The sequence below is a fragment of the Fomitiporia mediterranea genome (assembly GCF_000271605.1).
Source record: "Fomitiporia mediterranea MF3/22 unplaced genomic scaffold FOMMEscaffold_4, whole genome shotgun sequence".
Lineage (NCBI taxonomy): Eukaryota > Fungi > Basidiomycota > Agaricomycetes > Hymenochaetales > Hymenochaetaceae > Fomitiporia > Fomitiporia mediterranea.
In genome coordinates this window covers 2,160,716-2,178,123 of record NW_006760389.1, presented here as the reverse complement: position 1 = coordinate 2,178,123, position 17,408 = coordinate 2,160,716, and the positions used below count along the sequence as shown (strand labels likewise).

The 17,408-nt window shown below is 46.6% G+C and overlaps 8 protein-coding genes across 8 annotated transcripts; 4 read left to right on the top strand and 4 right to left on the bottom strand.

Annotated features, from left to right (window-relative positions):
- Positions 1 to 13: 13 nt before the first annotated feature.
- Positions 14 to 2,534, bottom strand: FOMMEDRAFT_120229 (uncharacterized protein). Its single transcript, XM_007264689.1, has 8 exons — positions 2,474 to 2,534; positions 2,261 to 2,418; positions 2,127 to 2,202; positions 1,967 to 2,068; positions 1,466 to 1,891; positions 910 to 1,396; positions 583 to 831; positions 14 to 495 (listed from the first exon to the last, which is right to left on the bottom strand). Exons 1-8 carry the CDS (start codon positions 2,508 to 2,510, stop codon positions 195 to 197), a joined length of 1,836 nt encoding a protein of 611 aa, XP_007264751.1. The 5' UTR covers positions 2,511 to 2,534; the 3' UTR covers positions 14 to 194.
- Positions 2,535 to 3,189: 655 nt separating this feature from the next.
- On the top strand, positions 3,190 to 3,763 carry FOMMEDRAFT_132776 (HMG-box; the record flags this gene model as incomplete). Its single annotated transcript, XM_007264688.1, has 4 exons — positions 3,190 to 3,216; positions 3,286 to 3,439; positions 3,534 to 3,655; positions 3,722 to 3,763. 4 exons carry the CDS (start codon positions 3,190 to 3,192, stop codon positions 3,761 to 3,763), a joined length of 345 nt encoding a protein of 114 aa, XP_007264750.1.
- Positions 3,764 to 4,310: 547 nt separating this feature from the next.
- On the top strand, positions 4,311 to 6,463 carry FOMMEDRAFT_120223 (Oxysterol-binding protein). The gene is made up of 6 exons (XM_007264687.1): positions 4,311 to 4,427; positions 4,534 to 4,589; positions 4,709 to 4,791; positions 4,986 to 5,077; positions 5,144 to 5,978; positions 6,058 to 6,463. The coding sequence occupies exons 1-6, from the start codon at positions 4,410 to 4,412 to the stop codon at positions 6,141 to 6,143; spliced, it is 1,170 nt and encodes a 389-aa protein (XP_007264749.1). The 5' UTR covers positions 4,311 to 4,409; the 3' UTR covers positions 6,144 to 6,463.
- Positions 6,464 to 7,362: 899 nt separating this feature from the next.
- On the top strand, positions 7,363 to 8,795 carry FOMMEDRAFT_18656 (uncharacterized protein). Its single transcript, XM_007264686.1, has 6 exons — positions 7,363 to 7,451; positions 7,524 to 7,669; positions 7,744 to 7,882; positions 7,976 to 8,191; positions 8,260 to 8,457; positions 8,519 to 8,795. The coding sequence occupies exons 1-6, from the start codon at positions 7,407 to 7,409 to the stop codon at positions 8,591 to 8,593; spliced, it is 819 nt and encodes a 272-aa protein (XP_007264748.1). The 5' UTR covers positions 7,363 to 7,406; the 3' UTR covers positions 8,594 to 8,795.
- A 449-nt stretch (positions 8,796 to 9,244) lies between these two features.
- On the bottom strand, positions 9,245 to 11,204 carry FOMMEDRAFT_154117 (uncharacterized protein; the record flags this gene model as incomplete). Its single annotated transcript, XM_007264685.1, has 6 exons — positions 9,245 to 9,493; positions 9,542 to 9,814; positions 9,871 to 10,074; positions 10,133 to 10,192; positions 10,464 to 10,612; positions 11,135 to 11,204. The coding sequence occupies 6 exons, from the start codon at positions 11,202 to 11,204 to the stop codon at positions 9,245 to 9,247; spliced, it is 1,005 nt and encodes a 334-aa protein (XP_007264747.1).
- Positions 11,205 to 12,136: 932 nt separating this feature from the next.
- FOMMEDRAFT_154116 (uncharacterized protein) lies at positions 12,137 to 15,546 on the top strand (the record flags this gene model as incomplete). Its single annotated transcript, XM_007264684.1, has 10 exons — positions 12,137 to 12,220; positions 12,295 to 12,330; positions 12,387 to 12,662; positions 12,709 to 12,779; positions 12,936 to 13,120; positions 13,354 to 13,874; positions 13,920 to 13,967; positions 14,101 to 14,251; positions 14,329 to 15,361; positions 15,411 to 15,546. The coding sequence occupies 10 exons, from the start codon at positions 12,137 to 12,139 to the stop codon at positions 15,544 to 15,546; spliced, it is 2,541 nt and encodes an 846-aa protein (XP_007264746.1).
- A 240-nt stretch (positions 15,547 to 15,786) lies between these two features.
- Positions 15,787 to 16,682, bottom strand: FOMMEDRAFT_154115 (uncharacterized protein; the record flags this gene model as incomplete). Its single annotated transcript, XM_007264683.1, has 2 exons — positions 15,787 to 16,399; positions 16,432 to 16,682. The coding sequence occupies 2 exons, from the start codon at positions 16,680 to 16,682 to the stop codon at positions 15,787 to 15,789; spliced, it is 864 nt and encodes a 287-aa protein (XP_007264745.1).
- A 111-nt stretch (positions 16,683 to 16,793) lies between these two features.
- FOMMEDRAFT_166686 (uncharacterized protein) lies at positions 16,794 to 17,116 on the bottom strand (the record flags this gene model as incomplete). Its single annotated transcript, XM_007264682.1, has 2 exons — positions 16,794 to 16,876; positions 16,943 to 17,116. Coding segments are annotated over 2 exons (213 nt in total), but the record flags the coding sequence as incomplete, so codon positions are not given.
- Between the last annotated feature and the right edge of the window lie 292 nt (positions 17,117 to 17,408).

Here is a 17,408-nt window from a genome sequence, read left to right as displayed (position 1 = left end):
TTTCTTGATATGCATTTCGTTATCCTTATTTCTACCTCTACCTCTACCTCGACCTTGTTTCCTAATCCTTGTACTGCACCCACATATCAAGAAAATGCGATAACATACATCCTACTAGTACTCTACTCTATCTCTATCTTCCTTACCTCAAACACCACCATACACAAGTAAAAATCTCTAATCTTCTTGGATACTTATTTCTTCTTCCCCACAGTCAAATCACTCTCCTCAATCCACTTGGCCGGTACACCTTTCCCAATTAACAACTCCTTCACAATCTTCGTTTGTCGGCCTTGTATCATCACTTCCATCCCTCCTCCTTTTGCACCTCCAGGAAGGGGGTTAACAGACGTGGCACTCGCACAAAGATGGCGAAGCTCTTCAGCGAGAGTATCAGCGGAGAGAAGGAACGGCTCGAAGTGCGTGAGGAGTGTACATGCTTTACGACCTTGTCGGATTTTGATCGTGATTGAGATTGGGTGGAGGGTGCCTTTTCTGTGTTTCCCATATACATTAGTATTCAATAACGCAACTCAGGATGAAGGAAAGGAGGAAAGAGAAGAACGAGTACGAAATACGCACTTCAAGACAGGCTCCTTCCCATCAACCTCAACCCGATACCAAGCTTGCATCTTCTCAGATAACCTCCTCGCTAACTCTTCGCGTTTCATGAATTCCGGTACTTCTCCTCCACCTTTACTAGATAGGACATCCTGAAGGAGGTCGTCGACGTTAACGAACTGCTGTTGATTAGCGTTAACGAGTGAGTTGGTCGAGACGTATAAGTTGATGGTTTCTTTTATTTGGGGGAGAGTGTATAGGGCTTTGGTACTGTTTTCGTACCAAAATATATTAGCATACATAACGAGGAAGGAAGAGAAGGAGGTGAGAAACGAGGAAAGTACATACTCCTGCCCAACGCTCTCAAATACCCTCACACTCCCCAAATGAGGCTTCCAAAGTTCCGTCACGATCATCTCTTTCGGTTTCTTCGCCTCCTGTGCCTCCCTCTCTTCTCTCCTCTCCCGTCTCGCTTCTACCTCCCTGATGGAGCGGTAGACGCGATGGGCTTGGACGTCTACGTGGTTGATGTTGATGCTGAGAATCTGGACTGGATCTCCGGCGGTACCACCCTTTCCAGGGCGCCCGCCACGAGATTCTTTGAGCTTGAGAAGACCTTCTTTCTCACAGGTACGGAGGAAGGAAGTGAGGTTTTTGTGTGTGGAGTGTTTGATGTCTATTGGAGTCTGGGAGGAGGGGATGTGTGCGGGTCGGGCAGGGAGGATATGTTGCGTGTAGAATGTCGTCGAGGGGAGAGGGTACGTGGAGGATGGGAGTGTGGAGAGTGTGGTGCAGATTGCTTGGATGAGGGAAGTGCGGAGGAGGGAGGTTACCTCTGCGATCAATTAAATTAAATTAGCTCTTCGTTTATTTGTTTGAGGGAATGGAGGGAGGAAAGGTGTACCTTGTGGGTTCAACGGAGGAGGCGCTGCACCTTCTTGTTCTTCGGCAGCGGGTTCTACTTCGGAAGGTGGAGGAGGAGTAGCTTCCTCCTCCTCGTTGTTCACTTGTTCGCTTCCACCCGTAGCTTTCTCCTCTACATCATCCATCTCCTCCGCTTCTCCTCCTCCCTTCCCACCTTCCATAGCCACGGAAACAGCCTCAGAGACAACCTCCGGCTCAGGCGGCTCACTCTGCCCACCCATCTCCCATAGCTTATCCTTCCACACATGCAACACGTACACTGCTTTCCCTTTTGTGTCTTCTTCCCTTACTTTCTCTCCAGACATCGCCATACGTCCGACAGCAAGTGGCGGGCCAACCGCTCCTTTAGTGTATTGTGTGATGGAGACGAGTTGTCCGAGGGCGGGCGTGCTGGGCATCTCGACAACTTGCTAAGTGGCGTGTGTAAGTGACACAGGTGGATGACTACATGAGATGGAAAGAGGAGGGGAGGAGGGCGCACCTCCGGCTGCCATTAAGTCTGCTCCGTTTTGCAGGACTGGGATTACGGCGGAGGGAGTTGAGAGGTGTGGGAGAAGGCATGGTTTCTTCCATAGTGTGTACACTGGAAGAAGTGATAGCTGGTAAGGTGCTGAGCTGGACGAAAGAAGATGGGAACGAACCCGTTGGAATCAAGTCGTTGCTTCCCTTGCCTAGGGAGAACCAAAGGGGTTCGCCATCAGCAGAGAGGTATGCAACCTGTACAAAATAGACTTCTAAGAACGACTTTTAATTTTCCTGTAGAGTCTCGGCTTACACCCAATTCACCACTATGAGTTGTGAACTTGACGGACAGCAGGCCATCTGGTACGAGCAAATCACCAAGCTCTGGTTCCTCGGCGACTCGAGCGGGATCCAAATAATCCTGCAGAACGCGTTGCTTCAACTTTTTACGATCCGAGTTTCTAAGTGGCGCTGATGATGAACAGATCAGCAATGCACAGCGACATCACTACAAATTGCATCGTACCTGAAGTCTTTATATCTGCAAGTGGTTTCCTGAACATCGAATTGGCACTGAATGAAGACGGTGACGTTCGCTATTTGAAACGACAAGCGAGAGGCAGTGACTATATGCACACACGTGACACTCTCGTGGGAATGTTTGACACCGGAGACAGCCGAGCGGGCAAGTTGTTAGAGGGGAATCGAGGGGGCGAGGGCAGAGCCCTGCCTTGCTCGCGCAGATAACTGCCCACAGAATTCCCATTACCCATATTATCTTAACGCTCCCCTACCTACCTACCCACCCAACAAAACATCTTTTCCCTCCCTCTCCTCTCCCGTCCAGTCTCACTACGCAACTCAATCGTACGTGTCGTTTGCTTTAGTATTTATTTGTTTGCGTTGGGAGAGGGCTGGGGGACGCGCTCGTCGACGCTCTGCGTTCCACTCACAGCCAAAGTGCCGTATAGCGGGTCGTGGCGCGTATAGGGAGACGCGTCCGCGTGACGCGCGTCAAACACCTTGCTCAACTTTCTGTCTGTGGTGAACTTGTTGACTCTATCGTCTTCCCCTCTGCGTCGACTCGTCCTCAGGGGCTATGATGACGCGTCATATCGTCCCTCCATTCACACTCCAAACAAACAAACTCCAACCAATACCAACTGAATCCCGATTAACTAAACAACTAAGAAACATTGGCTGACATACTTCACTTTTATTATTATTTTGGGTTTTTAATAGATGCCTAAGGAAGCTACTGCTAAGAAGGTATGTACACCACGTCTATCTCATTTGTTGTGAAAATCAGGAAATTGATGAGGGTTGTTTTGTTGAAAGACTCGCAAGGCTGCCGCTGGCGCTGCCGACAAGCCCGCGCGTGGCAAAGGCAAAAAGGACCCAAACGCGCCCAAACGCGCTCTGTCCGCGTACATGTTCTTCAGCCAAGACTGGCGTGAACGTGTCAAGGCTGAGAACCCCGACGCTGGCTTCGGTGAGTCTCTCCATCCTCAATGTTCGAAAATTTTGATTTCTGATTTCCGACATGTGTGTGTGTGAACTGGATTGAATTTATATGATTTGAATAGGCGAGGTCGGTAAACTTCTAGGAGCGAAGTGGAAAGAGATGGACGAGTCGGAGAAGAGGCCTTATATCGAACAGGCTGCGCGTGATAAAGCTCGCGCGGAGGAAGAGAAGGCGAACTACGAGGTTTGTCTTCCATGTATGCGCGCATTGACTCCTTCACGCTAACTGACATGTGCTTATAACTTGTAGAAGAAGAGCGCAGGGGAGGACGATGAGGAAGACGATGAGTGATATATATGTATTTATATACACATTGTTGTTGTTCATCAGATCGGACTGGTGCACTGCCTCGCCTCGTCGAACCCTGCTTTCTAAATTTTTTGGCGTCTCACTATTTGTGAAAATATGTGATTTTTTTTTTCGATTCGTTTTATTTCCTTCGCTACCTTTTCTCTAACTTTTTCTCTACTTTTCTCTATGTTATTGTAACCGCTGTGTTCGAGGTCATTACAATCTGTCTATCGCGTTCGGTAGTTATATTATGATCTCGAGCTGTATGTAGATGTAGAGTAAGTTATGCTGTGAAAAACAAACTCCATTCCCTTGAGTGACTCTAAAATATAAAATAAGACATGGACGGGCGCTACCAGAATTGATGCCAATGATGGATCATTGGATGAATTGATGATGTCACGGGCACCAAGAGTCCCCGACCAGTCCGACCGCAAATAGACCGATATGATGATCTGAGTCTGAGTCTTGCACTGGTTTGGTGTGTGCCTGCGTTACACTCCACCAACACGCGACTTTCTTCTTCTCTCCCTTCTTCACTCTCTCTCAGTTCATCTCCACTTCATCTCATCGCAATAAGACAAAGTTAGACAGCCAACTTACTTAACATACCCATCGTCTATACCAATTATCAATTACTACTGCGATGTCGAACGATACAGAGGTACGTCACAGTTTTAATCAAATTCGAGACATTAGTTAGGGATGTGGAGAGCGCTAACGTGTAATTCCACGACGTGGCAATGTTACTGTTTTTACCTTTGTTGTAGATTGATCCTAGTGTCCCAGCTAGTCAGCGGTCTTCGTGGACTTCTTTCCTTAAAGCGTATGTCTCTCCGCATACTCTTCAGTATGTGTGTCGTGCTAATTTGTTTCGGATGTTGGATACGGATGTGCGATATTGATATTGATTTGGATGTGGATGTGGGTTTGGATGTGGGATAGGATTGCGAGCTTTACGGGTGACCTCTCGTCGCTTACTGCTCCGCCGTTCATCCTTTCTCCGACTTCGTTGACGGAGTTCCCTGGTGCGTAGCTTCTGTTGTTTTTGTCTTGATTCATCGGGGCTGTGTTTTTTGCTTACTTCAAATCCTTTTTTTCTTCGTTTGTATATCATGGGGATTGACGCGTTGTTGGCCTTGGTTTTGGTCTCGGTCTTGGTGGGGTTGATATTGATTTTGGTGATGGTGATGGTGATGTTGGTGACGGTGATGGTGAATAGCGTATTGGTGCGAACGGCCTCAGCTCTTTGCGGATATTGCGGATGGTCCGACACCTGAGGATAGAGCGCTTAGAGTGCTCAAGTGGTTCATCGTACGTCTGTCTTCCCTGTCTTTCTTTTCCAAGCTACCGCTGATTGATGTTGATCGTAACTATCAGAGTACGCTCAAAGGCCAATACACAACCCGCAATGAATCCATGGGTTCCGAAAAGAAACCCTTAAACCCCGTGCTAGGCGAACTCTTCTACGGCTATTGGCCAGACAAAAACGGTCGAGGCCGTACAGACCTCGTAGTCGAACAAGTCTCACACCACCCACCTATCACAGCATACTACATCACAAACAAATCAAAGGGTATCGAGTTACAAGGGCATAACGCGCAAAAGACATCATTCAGCCGAGCCAGTATCATCGTCAAACAAATCGGTCATGCCGTCCTTACGCTTACTTTACCTGGAGGAGAAAAAGAGAGGTATTTGATTAACTTCCCGAGACTTGTGATTGCAGGGTTGTTAGTGGCGAGTCCGTATATTGAACTTTCGGAGAGTTCGTATATCGTTTCGAGTACGGGGTACGTGTCTACGATTGAGTATTCTGGGAAAGGGTACTTTTCGGGGAAAGCACATACTTTCAAAGCGACCGTCACGAACCCGAAATTATCTTCCTCAGGCAGTACACCTCCACCGCTATACGTATTCGAAGGCCAATGGGACGCTATTTCGAAAAACAGCAAATCTGGAGAAGAATTTACGAACGTTACTACGCCCAAGGAAGAAGTGACTGTCCAACCTGTTGAAAGTCAGAAAGATGAGTTTGAGAGTAGGAGGCTTTGGAAGAAGGTTGCGGATGGGATACGGAGTGGGGATTTTGAGACTGCGAGTCGGGAGAAGAGTAAGATTGAGAATGAGCAGAGGCAGAGGAGGAGAGATGAGCAGGCGAGGGGGGAGAAGTGGCCGATGAAACATTTTATGAGGGTGGAGAGTGATCCGGAGTGTAAGTCGAATCCCTCTTTCTCTCATTTTTTAGAGAAAGAGAGGGAGAGATACTTATGCGTTTTTTTTTGTGTGTGTAGATGAGGAACTTGGGAAACTCGTCAAAGCGAACCCACCAACAGAGGACTGCTATGTCTACTTGCGCAACGCGCCGCCTATAGAATGAACGGCGACGCTTCGATATGTGCTCGGGGTGGGGATTTAATCTGTCTCTTTTCTCCCTTTCTCCTTACTTATACTTCTTTTGATCGTAACGTGAAGGTGAAGGTGAAGATGATGGAGGTGAAAGGGGTTTTGGATTGGACAAGTGTGTTTTGGTTGGTTCTGGTAGAGGCAGAATCAGATACTTAGATGGACTGGAGTTTTCGTTACAATTTTCTTTCTTTCTTTTTCTTGATTTGATTTGATTTTTGATTTGATTTGTTGATCCTTTACATTGATACATTACTAGTTTTGTTTTAGAGAATCATTGATTCTGAATCCTGATGAAGTGGTCTTAAAATGAGAGACTAGAGTTATAGTGGTGCGTGATGCCGCCGTGATCCTTAAAATGAGCCAGTCGGTGGAGGTAAATATTAAAATAAGATACGCGTCTGATAAACTCGACAAGCTGTGTGACTCACGTGATGTAACCTTACCTTCCTAATGCAGCCTCCACAATGAGCACGAAACTCGTCCATCCAGAGACCCAAAACTCAAAAAGTAGCACCATCAATTTGTTGTATTAAGCCTTCTCTACAAAATGATGGAACAGAATTTCTTAAAAGTGAATATTGGCTGAGTTATTTTGCAAACTATGTTTTTTTCTCTAAATGCTGTAATTATACTTTTCCAGCAGTCTGGTAAATTTTTTAATTTTTTTCTTTCAGATTTCGCCACCATTAGATAAGGATATATGACAAATAATTGCTATATATGTATTTTACATAATACCATTTATAATATATAGTATTTGTCATAATGATCGGATGGTGTAATCATCTTGATAAAGCTACAAAATTATAGATACAGACTGTAATGGTCAAATATTTTATTGTTGTAATATTTAACTCTATCTGAAAATAGGCAAGATTCTCTTCTCTGTATTATATAGAATCATCTTTGGCTGAGGCAAAACTTCAAGTCGAAGTTACACTCTGAAATTTCGCCGTAAGGGTCCTTCCTAATTTGGTAATAGAGGGTTGTGACCGTGACGTGACTGGTTTGTCGAGTTTATCAGACGCGTATCTTATTACTTACTAGTAAAATAATTTAATAAACGCGTTGTTTACGCGCTGTATGCCCAGACTGGGTAGTGATCGTCGACGGACCGACGATCTAATAACAATTGTAAAAATTTGTTCCTCCATCCAGATTCCATAACTCAGTTCTGCATAGAACCATAGGCTACCTTGCCCTCTATTATAAATACGTTCTTTATCACGGAAGTATGGAATCCGAGGACGTAGACCTTGATCTAAATGGCATATTTCCCGTATCGTAACGTCCATTGTTTGCTATACTTGTCTGTATGCACTCACCCGATTTTGACTTCCTGTGTGGATAGGAACCGGATCGACCGCCAACGCCTGAAACGACTGTCTGTACTTACGTCCGCGCTGTCGAGAGGTTAAAGGAGGAGAAGGAGGGAGAGGGTTGGAAGGAGGTTGAGGTGAGACTTGTTGGGACGCATACTTTGTGGGGACATTATTTGTAAGTTTGTATGCACTTGCTATTATGTATTTCACACCTCGCGTCTATGAATGTTGAAACCATTTGGGACTTAGATGGAACGCTGCGCGTGCGTTCGCGACGTACCTCGACCGAGAGGAAAACGTTGAGTTGTATAAGGGGAAGAACGTCCTTGAGCTTGGAGCTGGAGCTGGGCTGCCGGGGTTGGTTATGGCGATTAATGGTGCTAGACGGGTATGTCTCTTTCTATGCTTAATAAAACTCGGGATTTTGATGAATGAACGTGGTCCTTTTAACCTGATGATGGGTTTGTTCATGTTTGAGTAGACTGTATTGACGGACTATCCGGATGAGGCGCTCTTGGATAACCTCACGCACAACGTCGCACGAAACATCTCTGCTTCAAAGAGGAAGAGGGTTGGTGCTGAAGTGTTTGTTGAAGGATACATTTGGGGGAGGCCCGTGGATCGATTATTGGAACTCGTCGCCCCGGAGAAATACGATCTTGTGATATTATCGGACTTGGTGTTTAATCATTCTCAGGCACGTTAATTTGTATTATATATCGAAATAGATATTTTGGCATTTGATTATTGATACATACTTTATAGCACGACGCATTATTGAAAACATGCGAGCTCACTCTTCGAACGGATACCGATACAAGGCAACCTGGTATTGCCGTTCCAACTGTTCTCGTATTCTACACACACCATCGCCCTCACCTTGCATCTCGGGACTTAGAGTTCTTCTCGAAGGCTCGAGAACGAGGTTGGGTGTGCAAGGAAGTGGTCACGGAGCGATATCCGGTATGCATCGATTCACCTTCACATTGATTGGCATTTACTTATGTAGTATATCGTTATATAGCCAATGTTCCCGGATGACCCTGGCGACGAAGATGTACGAGCTACTGTTCATGGATGGTCTCTGACGCGGCGGTAGATACGCTCCTTCAGTTTGGCCATTCTGATGAATCGAGCGCTCCCCAATAGCTGTGTGTGTGAGTTAACTGGATATTATGTAGCTTTCGAATGTTCACATATGATCTGTACACTCGGGCTCTTATCAATATTCCTTTGTTTGGTACCTTGCTCCGCTTTTCCCTGGGATTGACAATGCAGGGTGGTACGGAGTCTTGACTCGATAATGAACATTGACTAATCATGGATACTTTGCTGGCTGCGTAAATAAGGGACGGGCCGAGATGGCGACGATAATAATAATTGATATTGCATCTGCGCAGACCTCCGCTGAAACTATATTTAGGACTTAAATGCAACACAGGCTACCTATTATTATTATTATTACGACAAGCAACATGGACACAAGATCAACAAAGTCTTCCTTATGAATCGTTTTGCTTAAAGAAGGTACCCATCTGTAGGATGACTTCAATCTAAATATCGACTCTCACTTGCTACCTGTAAATATAGGCTTCTTAGGCAGTCAGCCGATGGAAACGGTAGAGCCTTCACAAAGTGAAATGAAAACTAGAACAGTGACTCGATCCGTGCCCTCTATGACTATGCCGGTCAAAATGCGTGTCAAAGATAAAGCTATCATTATCATCAAAACTGAGCTCCAAGCCGCCGTCTAGGGATCCAAATCCTGACAATGAAGGCAAATACCCTCCATCGGAATAGTCGTCACCATCACCATAATCTGTAATAATCCTGGTAGTTGTCGTTGAGTGCCCATTTGGATCAATGTATCTGCGTTCCTGTACGTGCCGCCCTGACGGCACTGTTTGCGGTCTCGGACGAACATGGTTGAACCTAATCTCTTGTTCATGAGTAGAACGAGGTCTTCGGTCTGAAGAATGATGTCGAGAGTGGTGCGCGCCTAAAAATACAGATCAGTACATAGCCTATTATTTAATGATGCAATCACTGTACCATGATGACGCCATTCCTCATTTCGCCGGCGCTCACGTTCAGCTTTCCTACAAGCTTCTTCATATTCAGAGATCCTTCGGCGTTCTTCTTCTTCCTCTGCACGTCTGCGCTCCTCCTCTTCATATACCTTTCGTAACCATTCTTGACGCCTCTGTTCACGCTCAGCAATGTGTCTTAAGTGTCTCTGCTCCTCTTCCTTGCGCTGGGCCCTGAGCCTTTCTTCTTCTGCCTCACAGTAACTTTTCAGAGCATCATAATACTCTTGAAGCTTTTGTATGTAATCAGCCCTGTCCCTTCTCTCACGAAGTATGTTTTCAAGATCACTGTCATAATCATAATCACTGTATTGTCTGTGTTTTCCGAGAGGAGACGACGGCCGAGTACCCCGTCGAGAACTTGAGAAATCGTGAGTAGCATATTCCTTACAGGCTGCAACGTAGACTTAAGCAGAAGCAATGCTTTGACAATGACCAGCGTACCGTCGCGCACATCAACATACTTGTCGAGGATTGTTCTAAAAGCGCTAACCTGAGAAGGACAACTCTCTTGATAAGTAGCTATATATGTCACATACAGGCAATATCACCTTTTTAAACTTTTCAGTAAGCTTGGGATCCTTCAAGTCTTTCGGATAGTATTTCTTTGCCTACGAAAATTGGCAACAAGAAATTAGCATATATAAAATGACAATGAGAAACTGGGCTGTGAGTTATCTGGATACAAGATACCAACCAGTTTACGGTATTCTCTCTTTACATTGTTTTTGGTATATGTATACTTGTTGAAACCATAGAATTCACATGCTGCTTTCAATTCTTCCCCGTCATATTTCTCATTATAATCCCAGTCATGCAATCTTTGTTCAGCATACACAATACGGCCTGTTGCTATGATACAATCATCACTTTGTGCCTTACTTGAATCGAAACCTTTGCTATCATCTTCTGACCTGCGTCATTAGGCGTGGTCAAACCTCGCGATTCAGTGCGCGATTCACCTGCGCGATTCACTTTCATGCAAAGTGAATCGCGGACCCCGGAACCCCAGCGATTCGGGGTGAATCGCGCTGAAAGGTGAATCGCACTTTGACACGATTCGCCTTGCGATTCACCCCTGCGATTCACCTCTACTCATATCTATTTCCAAATATGTACATGTATTACAAAAATAAAACTAAGCTTCTTTTCACCTCTAAATTCCAAAAACAGTAAGATGATTTGCCTCTACAGCTTGTCGTGCAGATTTTATACGATAACAGCAGGTTTCTTTGTACTTGATAGGCATACTTGCAGATAAATATATGTATATGCACGAAAAAAAACTATTTCTTTAATTTTATATTATGTAATTTTAAGATCAAGGGTCGGTATATTGAGGTGAATCGCGCATGTACAAGTGTGCTGGTCAAACCTGCACGCACGATTCACCTTGCGATTCACCCTCTAGAATCGTGAGGTGAATCGTGCAGAGAATCGCGAGGTTTGACCACGCCTATTGTACAGGGTCTTTTAATGAGGTGCAGGAACTCCTCTCCCTTGATCACTGTGTTTGCACACCCTCTCTCAGTCAGATCCATCTATGCCGTTACATGAAGACGAGTAGGTGTACGGGATCATCCTCGTAGGTAATGCAAAGACCAACGAAGGTTCGACTCCCATTTCTAGGCATAATATTACGTAACAAGATGCTCAAGGAAATCAATTAACTGAACTGAACTGTTACTCGACCGTTGGATGCTACTACATGTCGTTCCTCCGGTCATACTCTTATTCTGCACACGCATCTGTCTTAACTTTCTAGCACAGCCTCCAGCTGATCAGTAAGGGCGATGTAAATAAAATCTCCCGTGAAATGGTTTGCATACTTCGCAAGCAAACATCAACCTTGCCTGCATCTGTGAACTCAAATGCCCATTGCATTCGACAATGTATTGTATGGTTCATCTCTAATATTCTTCTCTGCAAGAAATGATATGATTTTCAAAGCATTAAAAGATGGTAAAGCTCCTTCCAATTTATCTTTCTAACTGTCACAGACAGAGAATATTACGGAGTTTTGCCACGGATTAATATTGGTAAATGGTAATCCGACGTCCGTGTTCTTATCGATGTGAGTGAACTATTTCCAATTGCGAGGCCCGAAACAGCTGATAAAGCTGGATCTCATTGCATTTGACGTCGCGAGGAGAGGTCTGGCGAAATCCATACTGTCAATGGTCGAGTTGCCCTGAGGGTATCTGGTAGTCATTTACCTCTCCGCACATGTTTTCGTTCTAGAGTTCATGCATGCTTTCACCTATTTGTTCCAGGTATATGTCAACCTGTCTCGACGCAGGTTGTGTAATTTAGGTAAGGTCTGGTCATAGAGCAAATCACGTCCAGAAACTCCAGCTGAACATCGGTTACTAAACATTTATCTAAATGCAAAGAACTCCCGGATCCTGGGTCGGATCTTATCGTTTGCTTGGAATAATCCCTAATTAAATCAAAACAGACTTCCCCGTTATCTTCATTAATATACCGCTGTCCTAGTGCCATACGACGAAATCCACCGGTCTCGATTTAGTCAGCGAAGTGGAGCGCTGTTGCTCATGGCATCATGCTGGAATTCCTCTGTGAACTTGATTCGGTCTGCTTCTTGCCACATGGCGTTAGCGAATGGTAGTTCGCGAGAAGTGACCTGTATGGCGCTCGCGTGATTGATGGACAATTGCTAAACTTTGGGAATTTCATTGGACAAGGATGCTAGAGGTTCATAACGTTTGGAAATTGGAAAGTTCCGGACGTATCAGCTAAAGGGCATCAGCAGTGGATGCTTGATTTTGAAATTATGTTTACAAGCACGATTTATCAGATGCATCGATTATTATCGACTGCGAAAACGAGAAGGTGGTAGTACCGCACATAGCACTTACAATAGCCGCACGCAAACATGTCATTTGTCCCTCCCACCAGAAGCACAATGCGAGCGCTAATCAGTTTTGTATCTACTCATTCAGTATCACTAATATTCGAATAAATCGCAAGCAGAAGAGCTTCTATACTATCGATTCGCCATTTGCGGCGTGGTATGAGAGCTTGGTTCCCCTTTGCGGAGTTACATCAAAACGCCGCGAAGTGCGCGCTCCATCCTAATCACTGATCGAATCTCCATCCTGTTTAGCAGGACGCTCTGGCCGGACCTTTTTCAATTACTCGGTCTCCACCTGAATTGCCTTCCGCTGCATTCTCCGTGTAAACCTGATAAACTCCAGATGACTCCTAGGCTTACAAACCGTCGTGTTTCTGGAAAACGCTAGTACAATGAGGTATTTCGAATGAGAATAAGTGGTAATGCTCTGCAAAGTAAATTGTGAATTTATTTGCAGATGTACTGTGTGTACCATATAGCGTAGATTCCGGTGAAAGACGGTGCTTGAAAGGAGCAAATAAATGTGGAATTTGCAAACCGATCGACACAAGAGCTGCCAAAAGGAGCGAACCATCAGAAGATCATACGCACGTGGCAACGGCTGCTTTCCGTGTTTCTGCCACCCAGCCCGGCACTCACCAGACGAACGGCGCAGCCACAACTGGTTCGAGAAACATAATCTACTTACCTTTGGCCAGCACATCGGCCTTAGCTGAACGGGCCAGACCTATCAGGGACATCGCCAAGCAATCCAGAGGAAGACAAATTAAACTCACTTTGCATAATCGAGTGAAGGGACGGCGGTTGAATAGTGCAAAAAGCCGCGTTTAAGCGGGAAAAAAATACAATAACAAGTCACGGAAATAGCGTTTTGGTAATACTCACGAACGAGACCAGCCGCCACGCGTATAGTCATCTCGGCTTTCTTTTATCGAACATCACGCAGCACAGCACGCCCCTTTGGACAGTCAGACGCTCAGCCTGACTCTCGCTTTGCCTCAGTTTCTCCCCACAACACTTCCTCTCGACTATTCTCCGGCCGCTCCGGGAAACCCATCCACACTGTCAAACGGAGCCCGCCTCCAGGCCGCACCAAGCATCGTTGCAACGACTCCGAACATCGCCGTCCTTTGTCCAGTCAAAGTGTCAACGGTGGTCGGAACAGTCGGGATCAGCAGAATCATCGACATAGTAGAGCAGATCGACCCAACATGGGACAGTCAGCAGTCATAGAAATAGGGTCGAGTTCCAGAACAGCTCAGACCTCCAGTCCAGAGGCACATAGTAATGAAATACGGCTACTTGATGGCCTTAGCACCGACTTTTCATATCTTCGGCGGTTTATCATCGCAACGAACCAGATGGTACGTCTATTCCAGACGGAACTGGCGCAAAACAGCGAAGAGATCCAAGAGAAGGTATGTAGTCAAGCTTATTTTCTCTGGTTGATGAATCGCTCAAAGCAAGCTGCCACTTCCACGTTCTGTCGTCAGCTCGTCGACAACATCGAGGTGCGCGACTATTCTGTATTGGAGTGATCGCCACATAACTTACTATTCTCGTTTTATGATGCTCCTTCTCTCACGTTCCTGAAACCTAACGTGCATATCATCCACGATATACCCATTGGTCGTGATGTTGTAGATCGCGAAGGAGACGCTCTCAGAAGCTGGTGCAAGTGCGCGTCCGTTCGTTGCCTGTCCAGCACACCTCGTACGATACCGCCAGTCGTACTTCGAAATGCTCTCAGCTGCCCGGTCACTTGTTCCATACATGAAGGATGCCGACGTCAAACGTAAGTGATCTCGGAAGCAACCACTATTAGGGTCGCAAATCGACGTTGATCGCTGATGCTTTCTTAATCAATTCCAGTACGCCTAAGAAGGCTTTTACTTCCGTTGACATCGACGTCACGTTTTCGTGTATCGCTCCCTGCCGAACGCCCCAGGGTAAACAACGGAACAGCGTCGCCAACTTGGTGGGATAACTCTACTCCGAAAGCAGAACCATTAGGTCCCGCACCTGCTGCATTGGTCAAGACGCCATCATCTCGGAGAAGAATACGGCGTACATCGTCGTCTGGCGGAATCAAATTTGCGTCCTCACCAACTTTGTACTCTCAGACTTCGTCTGATTCTCCCTCGAAGCCACCTTCCACACGATCAACGCCCTCAGCTAGCTCCAGGAGTCACACAAGTCCATATCCCACCCAATCCCCTTCTACCCCTGTGAACACCGATCTTCCACCAAGTGAAGAGGATGCCGGGCAGTCGAAACCTAGTCCCATGTATGCCGATTTCACTACAAACTCTCCCACTCCTCCACCGCAACAGCAGCCTCAATCTGAGAAACAGCCCGCACGACCACCAATAGCGTATGTATCTCCGCAGACCACGAAGCGCCTCAGTCTATTGCAGCAGCAGCACGTCGACCTTCTTGGAGGTTACAAAGCTTATCAGAAAGGCCTGCAAAGTGCATCTCCCGCACCCGCACCATCAAGTACCCAGCAATGGAGCTGGCCCGGTTCGGACCGATCAAGCCTCAGTGGAATAGATTGCAACCTTCCTCGTTCAAATGGGCATCCTAGTAGTACATCATCAGGAAACAATGAACTCTTCCCCAGTCCTCCCTCGTGTATTGTTACACGATCCCGATATTCGGAAGAGGAGTTTGATAAGGCCGATGAGAACTTCAGAAAGGGACTCGGATGGGCACCGTTATTGAATCAAGACTGGAGTGCAACTGGGGGTGTTCCAACACCTTCCCCAGGACTGACATGGTGCTCCAGTTGGGATGAACCTTATGGACCACGTCCGACATATGCCTCGGAACTAGTAGCGAGTGTGCTTGGCGAACCTGTTCAGCAGAAGTCGCTGGCGGAATCGACATGTACGAGTGAGTCCTGGTTCGCTGCCTGCCAGAAGTGACTCAGCTGATTGCAACGTTTTTGACAGTTATGTGAGAGCCACCGGTACAACACGTGTACTCGATGAGCCTGCTTACGGCTCCTGGGTTTCATCACCCACACTGAGTGGTAATTACCGCAGAATGATGACAGAACGAGTCAACGACATTAATGTGGATGCATAAAATAGCAACGTTCTTCTTACCTCTTTTCCAGTTTCCCTCTCCACTCTCTTCGCATTGGTAGAATTGTTGATATTCCTCTTCATGTGCTTTCCTGGGTCGTGTGCCGTAAAATATAACTTGCTGTTGCTATCCCTTTCTGGGCTTCACATGAGCGTATTGCACTTTTTTACATGCTCCGGTTACGCATGATAGCGAGAGTGTTCATCCATGTTTCGGGGGCAACGTGAGGTGCCAGAAAGCCTATTTGTACGGAAACGCGTTTGTCGTCCACATCGCATGCAAGCAGGTGACATGAGGTAGCAGGAGATGACTCTTTGAGATGCTTGCCTTATGACCTGAGGTTTCGTGTTGCTGTGACGTTCGTTGCAGCGCATTGATCTCCGCTGCGGGACGTGTCCGATGGAGCCCAGGACGACAAGGCGGTGTCAAAGTCAATCGAGACAGAGGTGTTTCACTGTCTGTGTCGGTAGCGAACAGCACCATGAGCTGCTGCTGAACGACGCTGCCTTTGAGGAGAAAGCGAGATTCGTCGTTCGGGCGGTTAGGGCATCCTCGAGGAGATTTTCGATTTTCGGGAAAGTCGACATGTAGCAATACTAAAATAGCTCGTCCGCTCTTCACCCAAATGCGCACGGAACGGATGTCGAATGCTACAAAGGATTTGCCATCGTTGCAGAACAGAGGAACAAGGATGAGGGGAAGGGTGGAAGGCGAGGGGAAGCAGCATGAAGGCTGAATGATTAAATCGATGACCTTTTGAGCCCGGCGGCCCATCGGTGGATCGGGCGTCAAGGGTATAGCAATATGCAAATAGCAATAACGGCACAGCACAACAAAACAAGGAGCTTCGCACCTATTGTCCAAAACAAGTCAGTCTTCGGCGACCTGTCGTGTGTCTCTCCAGGGTGCCCGTTCCTTTCCCGTGCAACCCATCGTATCCATCTGTCATAATCTATCCATCGTTGTTCAAGGTTATAATTGCAATTTGATTGCTTTTCTTTTTGAATAGATATGAGTGTATACGCCTCGGAAACGTCGTGTTGCTGGTGAAATAATCCCGCACATAAGGTCCCGCTCCGTGCAACACCGCCGCTGATGGGTTCTGCTAGATGAGATCGGAGAGCTTGGCCTGCCATATGTCGCTTGCTTGGTATCGTGCAACAAGTTGTTTAGACTAATTTAATACGCAGGAGCGGAAGTGCGTAACACATTAAACAGTCAGGGGACGAGTCTGTCGAGTTGCTAGTTCAGTTGCGAAGGCCGGCGGCGAACACCGCAGTTGACAGCACATCTAAGTGACTGTTGAGTTGACGGCGTAGGACGGGCTTGACTGTAAGAAGGTCGACGGAAGTATTTCACACGTTCGGTATACTAGACATCGAAAAGCGGAAGCTACACGGATGAGCGGCGATCCCGGCTTCACCGAAGTCGAAGGATGAGAGACGCAGAGAGGGCTCGGAAGCACCTGTGTGGGCAAAAGAAGCACGTAATGGGTCTTCGGGCATGACACGGAACGGCTTCGAACGACGAATCGAGGCCAAAGAGGATCACTTCCTATACGTATAACGTCATGGCGCATAAAAACAATTCGAAAGTGAATGGTCTCGGACGGATATCGATATGTATTCAAGGCGCGATTCAGCAGCCCTGGCTCCGAGATACATACGGCGTTCGGCGCTTACGCCGGGAGAGTCGGAAATCGTTCCGTGGAAGAGTGAGATGGATGTAGGACGAGGCGCATAGACGCCTTCGTTCCTCCAGGACGTACATATATATGCCATCTGGCACCATCCAATGTGTTTCAAGGGTTATGGCGAGTGGAAGCCGATAGTACTGCATGCATAGTTTTAAAAGCCACCGGA